Genomic DNA, 18,843 nt, shown 5'->3' with positions numbered 1-18,843 from the left:
GAGATAGTAAATCATAATTATGACATTGCAAATCATAATGAGATTGAGGGCCAAATCGTGAGAGATAGTAAATCATGATTATGAAATCATTCAAAATTATGAGATAGTAGACTTACTATGAGATAGTAAGCCATAATTATGCGATAGTAAATCAAACTAATGATATAGGAAGTCATAATTAGGAGATATTATACAACGGGTGGGTCTAATCCTGAATCCTATTGGTTAACACCGCATTCCAGCCAGTGTCTATTCCACAAATGACCACCTGTTAAAGCTGATGTTAAAATGCCTATTTACTTTGTTCCATCAGCCCAGCCAGGCAATTTATAAACTTGATCTCCACTATAAAAAGCATCTAGACATTCTCACATTTCTTTTAGAATTACATTTGGTTTCAACAGCAGATATTTGTATAAACCTTGCTCTCTGTCTGATATTTGCAACATTGTTTCAATATTGAAATTCGATCTCCAGCTGTCCCATAGTAATGTTGAACGAGTCGGGATGAGACAGACAGGCAGCTTTTCTCAGCCAGTCGAAATCATGAATCAGCATCATTTTTATGGATATATAAAGAACCATCAACAAAAAAGCAGCTGAAATTAAACGAAGTGCAGCTCATTTGCTTTAATTCCAGCTTCAGTTTTAAGTGATTGTGTTAGCTGTGTTTTTGGCTAGCTCCACATTGTCCTGACGAGAGAGCACATTTTCTATGCCCGGTGAAATCACATCATTAGCTCATTGTTATGGATGTATCCAAATTCATGTCACTCAAAAACAGCTTAAACAAACAAATGCAGCCACTTTGCTGTTTGTCTTGTATGACTAAGTTAGCTGTAGTTGGCTAGCTAGCAAGCAGGAACATTTAGAACAAACCGACTGGATCGTGTCCATAAAAGTAGAACAAAAAGATTGAACGACTGACTGGGTCCTGTCTCTGGCAACCAAACCGATAATACAAACAACCAGCCGGCTTGGGTAGCAACCCTAGATTTGTGTCGAGACTATATATTGTGGATGGATGAAATTGTATGTATAAATTAATAAAATGAAAGTAAAAAAATAAAAAAATATGAAAATATGTAAATCATTACGGTTTGCTGGCACTCGACTAACAACACCTGTGCCAATATATCCTCCAAACACCGGCTTCTCTGGCATTATCAATTAACTCATAATAATGAGATAGTAAGTTTGGATCATGGACATTGAATAGATCTGCAGGTTGACCCCTTTTAAAGGGGCAATCTGGGATTCAAAAAATAAAGCATTGTCCCCACCACTTTATTTGGTAAACAGCTGAGGAATGGGGCAGGAGAAATGTAACCACTCTCAATTCCATAGACACAGTGTTTGTTTACAAACAATGGAGTAAAACAAGCTTATATTTTGGGTTGGTGGAGTAAAACCGTTGTTCATGAGGCATTTCTAAGATACATTCAAGAATCAATGGCTATATATTAATAAGTTTTTAAAAAAATGTACCATTCCCAGATTGCCCCTTTAATGAATTGGAGTTAATGAATTACCATTAAAAAAAAGTCTCAAATAGCTACCTGTCTCTTTTAATAGCAGAGCAACAACACACATTAAAGAAAATAAACATGGGGTCTAAATGAATCATTTACAAGGTTAACAAATTACCATGAATTGTTTACAAGGTTTAATGTTTGATTTGTTACATTAAATAATTCAGTAATGATTCAAAAATGGCAACCATCCATTTTATTGCCAGTAAGAGAACGTGCTAGCCATTGGCTGCTAACAGCTGAGAAATCCTAGCAAGTACAAAAACAGTCAACAATTTCCCTAGAAACTGGCCAATCGCCCTCTAGTCGTAGAACTCCCACGTTTACATAGAGGCATACTAAGACAAAAGAAACGTGACAGTGTGTAAATAATAACACAGTGCAGGCACTGTAGAAATTGATTCAAATGCTGGAAGTGAATGCTGGAATTAAACAATTAACTGCAAATGAGCAAAAGCTGTGTTCAGTGATTTAAGGAAATAAATGCCTGAGCTATTAACTGAAAGTGTTACAGAAATTAATTAAATCTGATAAACCAGATGTCATCACACAGGCAGTAACTCACATCAACAAAACTCTCCAATCCATTAATATGGGACAATACCACCACAAACTCTCTCTCACATACACAATGTGTGATTGGCTATAGGATATACATAAGGTTATCCTTGAAAGTTGAGGCAGGCCTGATGCAAAGTGCACATTGGATTCATGTGATACAGATCACCTAAATGTATTTGGCTCCCAAGTGGCACAGTGGTCTAAGGCACTGCATCTCAGTGCAAGAGGTGTCACTACAGTCCCTGGTTTGAATCCAGGCTGTATCACAACCAGCACATCCAGCTGTGATTGGGAGTCCCAGGCTGTCATTGCAAATAAGAATTTGTCCTTAACTGTCTTGCATAGTTAAATGACTTACAATCTCATGATGACTTCTCATAATTATGACTTACTATTTCATAAAGTCAGATATTATTTTTTGAGTGGGGGGAACAAGCTTCCATAAATACCTGATTGGATTGCACAGCAAAACTCAGCAGGGTCCATATTAGAAAAACCACACATCCCAGCCCAATATAGCCAGCTACTACAGAATGTTAGTCTAGAATGGCCATTTCATCCTATATTCCGTAGGTCTACCACTTACGGGATGGATGCACTACCCTGCCCTTGGCAAAAGCATGTCTGATGATCCTCTGTTGCGATGTAGTTGGTGTTGTCATCCTTCATAGGACAGCCAGGGACGCTGCAGAACATCTTCAATGAGTTGGCTCCTCTGCCTGAGGTACCAAGCATAGGTACCATTATATAACCTGCAATCAGATGGGAAAAAAGTGAGATTCCTGCACATTGGTGTCTAAAATGACATTTCTTACTTGTTCCATCCTGTGAGAAAGTAAGCTATCGGTAACTAGCGCACGGATGACAATAACACACACAATATCATCATTACATATTTTTTGTTGGAAATATAATGAACAACAACCTAGGCATATCAAGTGTTCCAAAAGAGTATTTTATTCCATACATGTAAATAATCCGGTTGCAAAACAGCCACCGTGAACTGAGTGGATGTCTCTGTATGTATTCACATTATTGTCTTGTTTGTTCAAGATAACACAGGATGAAAACTAAAGTTGCAATAAAACTCTGACAAAGATACAGGGCATTGGCAGCTTAGAAGCATTCACCATCAGTACCCAGAAGCTTTGGCCCCTATCCTATAGCATTAAACTCAAATGTGCATGTTTTTGTTCAGAAAAATAAAACAATGTTGACAGTGGACCACAGCAATGGGAACCAATCGTTCTACCCAAACACCACACCTTCATTCCTCTTCTAGGTTGACACATTATAGTCCCGAGAGCCTAATTTAGGCTTTAAACACACCCTCCATATGCAAAGATTGCTAACTTTCCCTGCCAGTAGACAGAAAAAAAATAGTGAAACTGTGAAATATGTAACCATCTATCGAAGACATGAACCAAAAGTCTAATTTTACTTCATTAAAATACAAGGGTTTATATTTCAGATGTTGAAGTTTCAGTCAGAAAGTCACTTTAAAAATACAAACCATCCAGTTTGCACAGTCCATGTTATCAAAGTCTCCCAAAAAGCAACCCACACAAAAAAAGAAAAAAGTAGTATGAGTCAGTCTGTGTCGGAGCATAAATAGATAGGAGGGGAGTAGGTGAGTCCATTTAGTTTCCCACAGCACACATAGCCTGGTGTGCGGTCACTTTGGGTCCTCGATCGTGCCCTTGCTGAGGTCTGTCATTTTGGGGTACTTGACTTTCTTTTGGTCAAGTTCGTTCTGAGCCCACAGGAGCAGTTTGAGGAGCTTGGCCAGTTTGGGCGTTGACTCTCTGTTCTCGTAGTCCAGCACAGACTGGTTCACTTCACTCCATACCTTCAGGAAGCACACAGTGGACAGGAAGAACATGAAATCAGCAATAATGTAGTCAAAAGTTCAATTACTGAAGAAATAAAATTCAATAGTAGAAACGTACAATTACAAAGCAATAAGTTATCTATTTCTAGATTATGACGCGACATTAAAGCCTCACCTTCTGCCTCTGCATCGTGTTGAGGAGGTCTCCGAAGGGCGACTCCTCAGGGTTGTCGAAGGCCAGCAGGGCCAGGGTTCTCTCCATCTCTGTCAGACACTCTCTGCTCTCCTCCCCCTGCTCGGCCAGCTGGGACTGAGCAAATTCTAGTGCTGCCTCAGTCTCCCTCAGACGGATCAGCTCAATCAGGTGCTGCTGCTGCAGAGGGGCAGATCAGTATGAGGGGACGGTCAGAGGGGGGGATGGACAAAAGAAAAGGATAATGAGAGGAACAGATTGCATGAAATAAAGGGAACACTGCACATAAGACTGCCAGAAGAATAAAAGGGAGAGGCCATCTGCTTTTTACCTGTAGGTGAAAGTACAGGTAGCGGTTTGTGTCGAGCAGTTCTGGGTGCAGGCTGTTGATGAGTGCAATGGCCTCCTGTATCTGTCCCTTCAGGATCATCTCCCGGATCTTTATCCTCTCATCCAGAGAATCCAGGTCCACACTGGGCTCAATTCCAGACTCCATACGGAACTTCTCAGCTGCCTCCTTAAACCCCTCTGTTGATATCAAAGACATACAATTGTCTGTTTAGAGAACCTTTTTGTGCACCTGGTATTTCTTGGTATGCCTATGTGTGTGTGTGTGCATGGTTTACTGTACCGGTCACCAGGTAGTTCATGGTATGTGTGTGTTTTACTGTACCTGTCACCAAGTAGTTCATGATGAGCCTGTTCATGTCGGCTCTCTGAATGTGGACATTGTTGAGCTTTTCCATCCACTCCTCTCTCGTTATCTCCTCCGGCTTTTCAGCATAACTCATCATGAATTGTTCTGCAAAAACATGTTCTTTCTGATGATCATTGCCATTTCACTAATAAAACTAAGGCTCAATGTTTAACGTTGCAGTTAGTGGGTGTGTCAGCTGTACTGTAACGTTACAGTGAGTTATTTAGGTTATTTTATTTATTTAACTAGGCAAGTCAGTTATGAACAAATTATTATTTACAATGACGGCCGGTTAAATGTAGCACATAGAAGCCAGGTTAAAATAGAATAACTGCAATGTTGTAAAATTGTTGTATGAGATTGCCATGGACGTCATTTTAACGTCAGTAACGTATTCGTAAATAAAGTTGGGGAACTGAGTGACTGTCCTTTTGGTATAAGCCGGAAACGTAATACTGCGGCCTTCGACGAAAACCACAACATTGAAGCCTGGCCGCTATCAAGCAGAACAACGCCATCTATTTGGCCTCAACTAATTTCTATCAGACATAAATAAGCACAGGGTCAGTTTAGGAACGCGAATATCTATTTGTAGGAGTCAACTGTGTTTTGGTAAAGAAAATATATTGTTTTAAATACTGTACCTGATATTTTCCTCCTACTCTTCAGCGATAGCAATCAAGATCACACTGGAAAACTCGCGAGACTTCGTCATAAAGCCCATGAACGTGGGATTTCATTGATTCCCCCAAATTATTGGTACCGACTGCGTAGGTCATGTGATAAGAATCCTGCGTGTGGGTTTTTTTTTTCGTGTGTGTACGGAAGCAGGCGCAATGGGTGAGTTCAAAATCACATTAGAATAAACATTTATTTCATTGATCAAACATGCAAAAACTGACAATAGTCACAATATAATATGATGTCATCACACGATGCAGAGGTAACGAACGATCTTGTATTTTCATGTTACGAAGCCATAGTCGGCAGCACCTGCCAAATGTAGCCAGCTGCCAATGCTTGGAAATAAATGTATTATATGAGAATGCTAGTGGGTTAGCGATATGTCAGCTTACCAAAGCTCTCTTTCAGTGTCCATGTAGGATACATGATTTTGTTGTAAGGTGTTCGTTTGGCTGCTGTCCTCTCTTCTTGACAGTTTATTTCCCTCCACACCTATGTGATGCTGTGAGCACGCCAGATAATAATCATGCAGCCCTCACATTCCCAGACCAATAGTTGTTCCATGTAACTACAGATTGTACGCCAAATGTTTCCGTTACAGGTTAGCTTATACAAAATGCTCACGAATTTATTTTCCAATCGTTTCGATCTGAACAGAACCACTTATTTTTCTGTTCCCGACAAGCAAAATAAAGTTCTGAACCGGTTCAACCCCACCAAAAAACGCAGTTTATATCAAGTTTATATCATTCCTTTTTTAACCTGTGAAATCAACATTGTGTTTACATTTAGCTCATTAAATTACTCCACCAATCAGTGTGGCACAGCTTGCTATAGACCGGGTAAGCAAATTGTTTACATGCTTTATGTACAGACAAGTGTGTGGCGCAAGGTGCGACTGAAATGTTGCTGGTGGCAAGACATGGTGTCAAATAAAATGTGATTGGTCACATACCCGTGTTTAGCAGATGTTATTGCGGATGTAGCAAGATGCTTGTGTTTCTAGCTCCAACAGTGCATTAATATCTGACAAGTAATATCTAACAATGTCACAACAATAAACACAATACACACATCTAAGTAAAGGAATGGAATTAAAAATATATAAATATATGGATGCACAATGTCAGAGGGGCATAGACTAAGATACAATAGAATACAGTATATACTGTAGTGACCTGCACAGACAGCTGTGTGTTATGTGTTAGGCTAGTAGGTGGTTGTGTTGTACTTACCAGTACCCAGTGTTCGCGGGGTCTGACATGCCAATCAACCTGCTATCTGCAATCACGGGAATGCCTGGAATGTTCTGATGCCGGGCATCCTGGCGGTTGGCGGAGTGGCGTGGAGGGGGGGTTGGGCAGGGGGATGGAGCATTGGAAGTTAAGACCAGGTTTAGCCTTTGTTCTCTCTCTTATGTCTGGGCTTCACAAGAGAAGGTCACGATTGGCTTGTGGGTTATCTTTCATTTATTTGGCGTGGGCTACGGCCAAACAGTAACCTGTGTGAAGTTGGTTTAATAAACCGTCAATTCATAAACTCCATCCTCTGTCTGGACAATTGTTCCTTTATGATCTAGTCGGGTCATTACAATACATATGAGATGAGTAATGCAAAATATGTAATAATTATTAGTGACTAATGTTCCATTTATTAAAGTGGCCAGGGATTTCAAGTCTGTGTGTTGGCAGCAGCCTCTGTGTTAGATGGCTGTTTAACAGTTTGATGGCCTTGAGATAGTTTTTCAGTCTTTCAGTCTCTCGGTCCCAGCTTTGATGCACCTGTACTGACCTCACCTTCTGGATGATAGCGGGGTGAACAGGCAATGGCGCCGGTGGTTGTTGTCCTTGATGATCTTTTTGGCCTTCCTGTGACATCGGATGCTTTAGGTGTCCTGGAGGGCAGGTAGTTTGCCCCCGATGATGCGTTGGACAAACCGAACCACACTCTGGAGAGCCCAGCGGTGGCGGGCGGTGCAGGTGCCGTACCATGTCTGTGGAACTTGTTCAGTTTGTCTCAGTTGTTGAAACTTATGTTCATACACATTTTTACACGTGTTAAGTTTGCTGAACATAAAACAGTTGACAGTGAGAGGACATTTTATTTTTTTGCTGAGTTTAGTTGATTTGAATAAAACACATAGGGTGTGTCAATATGGAAAAAAACACGTTTGGCCGAAAGAACAAACGGTTCTTGGTCGACAAAGATTTATATTTTTTTGTCAGACAGCACTAGTTGTGCTACTGCCAAATAAAAAATGGACTAAATACAATTGTATAACCCATCTATATACCCCATAATGACAAAATGAAACAGTCTTTATATATTTTAGCAAACTTATTGAAAATGAAATACAAAAATACCATCTCATTTACATATTCACACCCATGAGTCAATACATGTTAGAATCACAATTGGCAGTGATTTACAAGCTGTGAGTCGTTCAGGGTAAGTCTCTTAGTGCTTTACACACCTAGATTGTACAACATTTGCACATTTATTCTTTTAAAATTCTTCGAGCGCTGTCAAGTTGGTTGTTGATCATTGCTAGACAGTAATTTTCAAGTCTTCCCATAGATTTTCAGCCTGTTGTCAAAACGGTAACTCTGCCACTCAGGAACATTCACTATCTTCTTGGTAAGCAACTGCCGTGTATATTGGACCTTGTCGGATTTTGACTATGCTTAGCTCTATTCGATTTATTTTTATCCTAAAAAACTGCCTAGTTCTTGCCGATGACAGGCATACCCATAGCATGATTCAGCCACCACCAATGCCTGAAAATATGAAGTTACTTACGGTAGTGCTGTGTTGGATTTGCCCCAAACTTAACACTTTGTACGCCGGACAAAAAGTACATTTCTTTGCCATATATTTTTAGCAGTTTTACTTGAGTGCCTTATTGCAAACAGGGAGCATTTTTTGTAATATTTGTTTTCTGTACAAGCTTCCTTCTTTTCACTCAGTCATTTAGGTTAGTATTGTGGAATAACTGCAATGTTGTTGATCCATCCTCAGTTTTCTCCTATCACAGTCATTAAATTCTGTAACTGTTTTAAAGTCACCTTTGGCCTCATGGTGAAATCCCTGAGCGGTTTCCTTCCTCTCCAGCAATTAAGTTAGGAAGGAAGCCTGTATCTTTGTAGTGACTGGGTGTATTGATACACCATCCAAAGTGTAATTAATAACTTGACCATCCTCAAAGGGATATTCAATGTCTTCTTTTTTACCCTTCTACCAATATGTCCTTTGTGGGGCATTGGGAACCTCCTGGTCTTTGGTTGAATCAGTGTTTGAAATTCACTGCACGACTGAGGGATCGTACAGATAATTGTATGTGTGGAGTATAGAGATTATTTCTCATCCATCAGCAGACAGAGCTCTGACTGAAGTGAAGCTACTTTTCTCTTGTACTTTCTCAGGTGTATCTGGTAAAATGCAATATTGACTTCAGGCAAAATATTAGGAAATGTAGCTGGGTGCATTTTTTCTATGATAAACAGAAGTATGATGGCCATAGATTGTTTTTGCAAAAAAATGCCTAGATTATTTTACTTTAAGCTCATTTACTTGTGTGGCTGCGAGCCAAACAGCATTGGACTGTTGTCATTGGATGAAAAATAAGCTATTTTCTGCCAAATGTGTTGCACTAATGTATTTTCTGTGAAGGAAATCTATAGTTGCACACCCCTGGTCCATCCTATTGAAGAAAAAAAAATAATACTTTCAATATACATTAAAATGCAGGTGAATCCTGGAGTCCTCCAGAACTCCAGATTTTCTCTTGACTTGCTTTTATATATATCTCTCAGACCCTGAAGCGTGTGTCCCTGAGGTAGTGGACGTACTGCTTAGGTTTGGTGTGTTTTCGGGTTATAAATTAAACCTCAAAGTTAGTTTTCCTAGTAATGAATTAGCATTACAAATGCCACGGGATACTATTCCATTTCGTGTGTCCAAGTCTGGCTTTAAGTATTTAGGGATCAATATCCCTCGTACCTTGTCTTCCCTCCATGATGAGAACTTTACTCCCCTGATCAACAAACGGTAAAGAAAGATGTTGTTCGGGCGCCAGGCAGGTATTAACCATGCCGAAAGGAAAAGAGTAGAAGAGAGAGAGTACCACTACCAGACCCACACACATCAGCAGAAGAGACTGCCTAGAGTGTAGCCGGTTTACCAGATAGCCAGTGGAGAGAAAAGAGAACACACACCATATAAAACTCACATCACAGCACAGGGGTAACCCCAACAAGAATACCTCATACAATAATACTAATAATGGCAGAGCAATTTAACAGCAACTTCATACAAGAATGAACCCAGTCATCAACAGAGGATTTGCAATAATCTGTATTATCTTCCAGTGGATAAGTGCACAGGGTATGAATGTGGGGATGTTCATAGACACAACAAAGGCCTTAAAAATGTCCACAATCTTCTCGGCCACATGTCATTAGTACCCCTCACCTCAATACAGTTCACATAACAATACACAACTTGCAAGCAACCTCCATTTTAACTAAAATGTCCACCCAAATACTTCTGGCAGGGCAATAATAGTAGTCCAGCTCTAATGAACTTCAATGGGAAGTGCATTGGAAAATTAGAGAGTCTGTTGCAGGGTAAAGCACTAGAACGATAGAGGGAAGAGAAAGAGACCAAGAGAGATCTTAGCTGTGGTCTTCAGGCATGCAGGTGTACTGTCTGACTGTCCGATGGTTTGTATGTTAAAGCTTCGCAACAATGTTGCTACTAATCCATGCGGTCCCAAACGAAAACAACCACGACCTAGAGCGATTACACCGATGATTGAGTTAAATACTTTATAAACTACACACGCTGATAACAAACAAAACTTCTACAGCACACAATCAAACTGTCGCTCCTCCCCAAAGAGCTGAACGAGCTCTCTTTATTTCCTCCATTCTTACTGCTCATGCGCTCTTGGCAGCGCACGGTGAAGGCTCCGTGCAGATTTCGCCACAAATTGTATCAAGATGAATTTATTGCCCAGATTTCTGTACTTGTTCCAATGTCTCCTTCTGTTTTTACCAAAGTAATTTTTCACTTCAGTGGATAAGCTTATATATTTTTTTCTATGAGGTGGTGGGAATCCAAGAATATGTAAAGCATTCCTACAGAGAGAGAGAACACACGGAGGACTAGCCCTTCCTAACTTTATGTATTATTACTGGGCAGCGAAATATACAAAATATTATTTACTGTCTTCACACCCCAGAAACTGACTGGTGTCAAACAGAAGCCAAATCCTGTTTCTCCTCCTCTTTGTCAGCCTTAGTCACCTCCAGGCTCCCTCTGTCAGCTTCGCGTTACACACCCAATCCAATTGTTGTCAATAGTCTAAAATGTGTACTCAATTCCATCTACATTTTAAATTCTGTGATTTGTCTAGTCAAGGTCCTATATGTAATAATCACCTCTTCCTTCCAGGCAAACTGGATTCAGCTTTCAGGCTGTGACAGAGGAATGGCCTCACTAAGTTTCATGACCTTTATATTGATGGCACCTTTGCCAAATTTGAAGACCTTTCTATCAAATTGAATCTACATCATTCAAGTTTGTTTCGGTATTTACAAATCCGCCAGTTTATTCGCACTCAAAGCCCAACCTTTTCAATTATATCACCCGTATCGGGTCTGGATGCTCTTTTGAAAACACCTTTTCAACTAAAGGGATTCATATCCCATATTTTTTTAGATAATCATGTCCCTTGATAACCCGGAACTCAATCAAATCTGATCTGAGTGGGAAAGGGAACTTGGTGGAGAGATCTCTGATGAAGTCTGGAATGGTGCCTTACTCTGGGTAAATGGAAGTTCCTCTTGTGCCCGGCTCAGCCGTAAACAGTTTGAGGTACTTCACTGTATCCATTTCAGCAAGGCCAGATCATCCAAATTCTACCCAAATATTGATGGTACATGTGACAGGTGTAAAGGCCCCTTGACAGACCTAACCCACACGTTCTGATCCTGTCCCTGTCTGGCAGATTATTGGTCCACTATATTTAAAACCCTTTCTGAAGCATTTGATATGAAGTTGCAGCCTAGTGCAGAAATGTGTGGCGTATCAAACAACAATTGTTCTCTTACCAATAGACAGCTGGATGCCATTGCCTTTGCCTGCCTGTTAGCCCGCCAAAGGATTTCATTGGATTGGAAATCTATCAATCCTCCCTTAGCCTCTCTTGGCTCAAAGATCTGATGCTGTTCCTAAAATTAGAAAAAAATAAGTTTACCATTTGTGGATCAACCAACTCGTTTTATTCCACAGGGGACCCGATGATATCCTGTTTGGAACAGCTCCAAACACTTCCCCCAGATTAGTGCACCTGGCCCCACCCCTTCAGATTACTGCTGTAGGCCTATAGGATCACCTAATCACCTGAAATTGTTAGGCTATTACATTTTTGCTTGTATTGAAGTAACATTGTTGTACACTTTTGTACAACTTTTGTTTTCTGATATGTAACCCAATGACTTTGCCTTTCTTTGTAAATGTGTTTGGAGGCATTCTGGGGGAGGTCAAAGGGGACAAAAAGGGGAAAATGTACAATGTCTTTACATTTTATCTTTCATTCATTGTGAATAAAAGTATTATAAAAAAAATATAGAAATGCATTTGTCTACAATTTTTTTGCTACAATTTGCCATAATTTTTAATTATTATTTGAGCAAAAAATTTAGAAATATTTTAAAACATTTTCCTTAAAATATAATTTTGAAAGTATGAACTTTTAATTATTTTTACTGTCCCCACTACAAAAAAATACTTAAATACATGTAATCTTGTCCTTAACATTGAATTGAAATACTGTAAAATTCCATTCATTCCTATGGAGGACTGCTTCAGGGGAGTGCCAATATGGCCGATCAGGTGGCTTCAAAGCCTCTCATTGGCCATTACACAGCAACAGCAATCCATATTATATTATATATTGTACATCATTGAGCTAGATTCATTTACCAATCCAAAAATTGTTCGCTGACATGGCTAATTGAGTGACTCAGTGACTGACATAACAAAATAAACTGTTGATGCAAATCCACATATTGAAATTGCACCTTGTATGTTCTACTATTTTAACTCTCTACGCCCCCCATTAGTGGACATTGATCCATGGCCCTACAAAGAGCCGTTGCCCATCCCTCAAGAACAGCCATATACTTTTGATTTGTGTTTTGGTTTATTATGAGTTTGCCATCTATGTTTCCTGGATTTTCCTCCTTTGAACTTCCTACACAATTTCCAGGCTTTTCATCATAACCACTGTTTTGAAATCCTCTTCCTCCTCTCTCAACAGGAAAACGATGAAGTCTTGGTAGCAGAATTTGGTTGAAAGGGACATTCCGATGGTAATATTCCTGGTGTCTGCTTCAACGTGGTCAAAGTAGCCAATGTCTCACTACTGGCCCTTTACAAGGGCAAGAAAGAATGACCTCGATCATAGAAAATGTGTACACTCAAACAATAAAAAAAAATGGAAGACATTTCTATTATGAGGATATGAATTCTGAAATGTGTAAAATGTCGTAGACATGTAAATGTTTTATTTCTATAGGGTTAATAGTTAGCATAAAACATGTGGTAGACAACTATAAAGGAGCTGTATAGCCTCTCACTTTTTTTTGTGGTGTTGCAATGCAAAGTATTCTAATTGTTTGTACCTTTAAATGTCCCTGCATAAATTGCAATGCATGATAATGCTAGTCTGGTACCCAGTCTTTTTAGCTAATATTCCACTCCATGTCATTGCCAAAGAGACTGCCTAAAGTCCAATCTCAACTTTCTATATGCAGCTGGATTTGAGACTGATTGGTTGTTGGCAATAATATTATTTTCCATGATATGTGGAGCCTCAAATAGAATTATAGGCAAATTGTTGTATTTTGTGGTTGGAATTGCAGTATGTACACTGTATATATTTGTTTCAGTAAAAATCAAATATTTGGACACACCTACTCGTTCCACTTTTTTTGGTTATTTTCTAAATTGTGAAGACATCAAAACAATGAAATGACACACATGGAATCATGTAGTAACCAAAAAAGTGTTAAACAAATCTATGTTTGATTTGAGATTCTTCAAAGTAGCCACCCTTTGCCTTGATGGCTTTGCACACTCTTGGCATTCTCTCAACCAGCTTCATGAGGCAGTCACCTGGAATGCATTTCAATTAACAGGTGTGCCTTTCTTTCCTTCTTAATCCATTTGAGCCAATCAGTTGTGTTGTGACAAGATAGCCATATTTGGTATAAGAAAACATCCATATTCTGGCAAGAACAGCACAAATAAGCAAAGAGAAACAAAAGTCCATCATTACTTTAAGACATGAAGGTCAGTCAATCTGGAACATTTAAAGAACTTTGAAAGTTTCTTTAAGTGCAGTTGCAAAAACTGTTCAGAGGAGACTGAAAATCAGGCCTTAATTTGACCAAGAAGGAGGGTGTTGCATGTCCTGTTCTCCACAATCACCCAACCTCAACCCAATTGGAATGAGTTGGACCGCAGAGTGAAGGAGACGGTTGGAAAATAATTCCAGGTGAAGCTGGTTGAGAGAATGCCAAGAGTGTGCAAAGCTGTCATCAAGGCAAAGGGTGGCTACTTTGAAGAATCAAAAAAATAAAATATATTTTAACTTGTTTAGCACTTGGTTATTACTACATGAGTCCATATGTGGAATGTAGAAAATAGTACAAAAATAAAGAAAAACCCTTGAATGAGTAGGTGTGTCCAAACTTTTGACTGGTACTGTAGAAACACATGTATTTTTGGTCCCATGTTTCATGAACTGAAATAAAAGAACACAGAAATGTTACATATGCACAAAAAGCTTTGTCTCATCTCTTGCACAAATGTATTTACATCCCTGTTAGTGAGCATTTCTCCTTTGCCAAGATAATCCATCCACCTGACGTGTGGCATATCAAGAAACTGATTAAACGGCATGATCATTACACAGGTACACCTTGTGCTGGGGACAATAAAAGGCCACTGTAAAATGTGCAGTTTTGTCACACAACACAATGCCACAGATGTCTCAAGTTTTGAGGGAGTGTGCAATTGTCATGCTGACTGCAGACATGTCCACCAGAGCTGTTGCAGGATAATGTTATGTTAATTTCTCCACCATAAGCAGCCTCCAACGTCGTTTTAGAGAATTTGGCAGTACGTCCAACCGGTCTCACAACTGCAGACCAGAACAGGCCCTCCACATCCGCCTTCTTCGCCTGTAGGATCGTCTGAGACCAGCCACCTGGGCAGCTGATGAAACTGAGTTCTTACAACCAAAGAATTTATGCAGAAACTGTCTTAGGGAAGCTCATCTACGTAATCGTCATCCTCACCAGGGAATTGACCTGACTGCAGTTCAGCATCGTAACTGACTTCAATGGGAAAATGCTCACCTTCAATGGCCACTGGCACGCTGTAGAAGTGTGCTCTTCACTGTTCAATCCTGGTTTCAACTGTACCGGGCAGATGGCAGACAGCGTGCATGGTGTCTTGTGGGCGAGCGGTTTGCTGATGTCGACGTTGTGAACAGAGTGCACCATGGTGGCACTTCACACAGCCATTGAAGAGAAGTGGGACAACATTCCACAGGCCACAATCAACTGCCTGATCAACTCAATGTGAAGGAGATGTGTCGCGCTGCATGAGGCAAATGGTGGTCTGGTTTGCTGATCCACACCCCCTTTTTTTAAGGTATCTGTGACCAACCGATGCATAGCTGTATTCTCAGTCATGTGAAACACAGTGTTGGTGCATAATGAATTTAGTTTAATTGAATAATTTCCTTATATGAACTTTAACTCAGTAAAATCTTTGAAGTTGTTGCATGTTGTGTTTATTTTTGTCCAGTGTATTTAGTTTGAGAACTTACAAATGAGCTAGAAACCTCTGACAGACTTAGCAGCAGGATACCAATGTGTTCTGTGGAGAAAAAAAGTGATAGTTCCAATATTTGCATAATTGTTGTTGAGGATGGCAGTGAGGGTTATCAAATCAGGTTCAACTCTTCTGTTCCCCTCGAGCTCATGGTTTCTACTAGTTACACAAAATCAAACTGGGCTATATTGTCAAAGTTCATGAGAACAAAAATGTGATTTTTGGTCTTAATATAAGGTTGGGATTAGGCATAAGGTTAGCAGTGTGGTTAGGGTTCAAAAATAGTTGAACTGGGCTCGGTTTATGACTTTGTGGCTGTGATAACTAGTGATGACCCAAGCTCATTAATGATAGAATGTTCATATTTGAAGATGGCAGAAAGGCCAGTCTTTGGCAATGACAAAGAGTACAATGTTGGCTAAAGAGACTGGTGTCTCAGTCGCTAGTTAGCATTGGCTCACGAAATGACCTCAAACTTCATTCATACTGGATACAGAGACGTAAAAAGGATATCCACTCTGGGGAAGTAGATAAAGGGCCTCATTGCCAAAATCCTGAAGAAGTCAACCCTGTAACTTGGCCACTGAGAAACATTCACTGTCTTCTTGGTAAGCAACTCTAATGTAGATTTGGCTTTGTGTTGTAGGCTATTGTCCTGCTGAAAGGTGAATTCCTCTTCCAGTGCCTGCCTGGTCTAAAGCAGGTTTTCCTCTAGGATTTTGCCTGTGCTTAGCTCCATCCCATTTCTTTTCATCCTGAAAAACTCCCCAGTCTTTGCCGATTTCAAGGATACCCATACCATGATGCAGCCACCACCATGCTTGAAAATAAGGATGGGGGGGGGGGTTAATCAGTGATGTGTTGGATTTGGCCAAAAAGTGTTATTTTTTTTGCAATATTACTTATTGCCTTGTTCCATACAGATGCATGTTTTGGAATATGTGTATTCTGTATATATTTTTAAAATATATTTAGGTAATTATTGTGGAGTCACTGCACTGTTGTTGGGGGGGGGGGGGGGGTGAGAGAAAAATGACATATTTACCTGCTTTGTTTAATATTAATAGTTAACAACTATGTGCTTAACAAATGGTAAGACATTTCTATTCTACCAATGCTGTGCTTCTGAGGAACTTGGTCAAATGGCATGAGACAAAGAGCCTATGAGAGTGACCATAGTGTCACAGTTCAACCTGTTGGAATGACAATCCTGTGAGGATACAAAGATCAAGTTACAGTGGATCAGCGTCTACAGAGCCCTCTCACCCGCAGAGGGGAAGAGGGACTGGTGTGGGGGTTCTATGACACACGCCAATCGTAAATTGTAGGCAGCAGACGACTCCTTTTGGTCTCTAATGTTGGTGAATAGAATCTCTTTGTTACAGAAGGTTTTGCCGCCCAAAAACTAACATCCATCAGTGAACACTGGGACAATATATTTCAACTTCCAAATGTGGGGAATGATGAGAGATGGAACATGGGAAATGAATGTCTATTTTGTGATGCCATTAAAAATGGTATAAAAGTGATATAATGAAAATATTGTAACTTGAAGAGTTTTCTAACGGTGTAAATCAGGTTTACATCCTTTACGCTGTGTAGGAAATATCAAGGATGAAGATAATATTTTTGTTAAGACAGGAATGTGATTATGGTTTTCTAACAAGCTCACAGTTTTTGATGATGTTTTGACCCGTAACTAGCCACACACGAGGGAGCTCAGAGAGCGTGTCAGTATGACGGCAATCCAAGTGTATAAAAGATTGAGTATCGGCCGGGCTAGGTGCCATGAAGCCGGCTCTACGCATCTGGTCTCCAGTGCGTCTCCTTGGGCCGGCATACATGGCACCAGCCATACGTATGGTGTCCCCGGTTTGCCTGCACAGCTCAGTGCGGGCTATTCCACCTTGCCGCACTGGGCGGGCTACAGGGAGCATTCAACCAGGTAAGGTTGGGCAGGCTCGGTGCTCGAGACCTCCAGTACGCCTTCTCGGGCCGGTCTATCCGGTGCCATCTCCACGCACCAGTCCTCTGGTGGCAGCCCCTCGCACCAGGCTTCCTGTACGCGTCCTGAGCCCAGTACTCCCTGTTCCTCCTCCTCGCACTCGCCCTGAGGTGCGTGTGCTCGGCCCAGTACCACCAGTACTGGCACCACGCACCAGGCCTACAGTGCGCCTCATCTGTTCAGCGCCGCCAGAGCGTTCCTCCTGTCTTGAGCCGCCAGAGTCTCCCGTCTGTTCTGAGCAGCCAGAGCCGCCAGTCTATTCTGAGCCGCCAGAGCCGCCAGTCTATTCTGAGCCGCCAGAGCCGCCAGTCTGCAAGGAGCCGCCAGAGCCGCCAGTCTACAAGGAGCCGCCAGAGCCGCCAGTCTGCAAGGAGCCGCGAGTCAGCCAGGAGCCGCCAGAGCCGCCAGTCAGCTAGAAGCCGCCAGAGACGTCAGTCAGCCAGGAGCCGCCAGTCAGCCAGGAGTCGCCAGTCAGCCAGGAGCCGCCAGAGCCGCTAGTCAGCCAGGAGCCGCCAGAGCCGCCAGTCAGCCAGGATCCGCCAGAGCCGCCAGTCAGCCAGGATCCGCCAGTCAGCCAAGATCCACCAGAGCCGCCAGTCAGCCAGGATCCGCCAGAGCCTCCAGTCAGCCAGGATCCACCAGAGCCGCCAGTCGTCCAGGATCCGCCAGAGCCGCCAGTCAGCCAGGATCCGCCAGAGCCGCCAGTCAGCCAGGATCCGCCAGTGCCGCCAGTCAGCCAGGATCCACCAGAGCCGCCAGTCAGCCAGGATCCGCCAGAGCTCCCAGTCAGCCAGGAGCCGCCAGAGCCGCTAGTCATCCAGTAGCGGCCAGAGCCGCCGGACTAAGACTATGGTGAAGTGGGGTCCACGTCCAGCGCCAGAGCCGCCACCATGGACAGACGCCCACCCAGACCCTCCCCTATAGGTTTAGGTGTGCAGCCAGGAGTCCACACCTTTGGGGGGGAGGGGGGTACTGTCACACCCTGACCTTAGTATTCTTTGTTTTCCTTGTTATTTTGGTTAGGTCAGGGTGTGACATGGGTGATATATGTGTTTTTGTCTTGTCTAGGGCTTTTTGTATGTTTATGGGGCTGTACCCTTTCTAGGTAAATTGTATGTCTATGGTTGCCTAGATTGGTTCTCAAATAAAGGCAGCTGTCTATCGTTGTCTCTGATTGGGAACCATATTTAGGCAGCCATATTCTGTGGGTATTTTGTGGGTGATTGTCTATGTTATGTTGCACGTTAGCACATTGTTTATATAGCGGTCACGTTCGTCTTATTCGTTTTGTTGTTTTTGTTTACGGGTTCTTCGTGTTCTTCATTAAATAAAGAATAATGTATTCTAACCACGCTGCACTTTGGTCTACTCCATACGACGATCGTGACACATAAATACTCTAAGCTCCCAAGTGGACTCTGCGATACTGCA

At 41.5% G+C, this 18,843-nt stretch overlaps 1 protein-coding gene and 1 long non-coding RNA gene across 3 annotated transcripts; one reads left to right on the top strand and one right to left on the bottom strand.

Annotated features, from left to right (window-relative positions):
- Positions 1-3,029: 3,029 nt before the first annotated feature.
- On the bottom strand, positions 3,030-6,079 carry LOC110508377 (glucose-induced degradation protein 8-B homolog). Of its 2 annotated transcripts, none has more exons than XM_021588874.3 (5): positions 5,891-6,079; positions 4,791-4,919; positions 4,449-4,645; positions 4,100-4,297; positions 3,030-3,942 (listed from the first exon to the last, which is right to left on the bottom strand). In XM_021588874.3, the coding sequence occupies exons 1-5, from the start codon at positions 5,922-5,924 to the stop codon at positions 3,769-3,771; spliced, it is 732 nt and encodes a 243-aa protein (XP_021444549.3). In that variant the 5' UTR covers positions 5,925-6,079; the 3' UTR covers positions 3,030-3,768. The 2 variants fall into 2 exon arrangements, with proteins under 2 accessions (XP_021444549.3, XP_021444550.1); XM_021588875.3 differs by lacking the exon at positions 5,891-6,079 and adding an exon at positions 5,459-5,613.
- LOC149970686 (uncharacterized) lies at positions 5,260-14,351 on the top strand. The gene is made up of 3 exons (XR_016492904.1): positions 5,260-5,377; positions 5,484-5,654; positions 12,823-14,351. It is a non-coding gene; the product is annotated as an uncharacterized LOC149970686 (long non-coding RNA).
- Positions 14,352-18,843: the final 4,492 nt, after the last annotated feature.

This window comes from Oncorhynchus mykiss, chromosome 28 (assembly GCF_057628025.1).
Source record: "Oncorhynchus mykiss isolate SJ-2025 chromosome 28, ASM5762802v1, whole genome shotgun sequence".
In the NCBI taxonomy this organism is placed as follows: Eukaryota; Metazoa; Chordata; class Actinopteri; order Salmoniformes; family Salmonidae; genus Oncorhynchus; species Oncorhynchus mykiss.
This window is presented reverse-complemented; position numbering and strand designations above follow the sequence as displayed.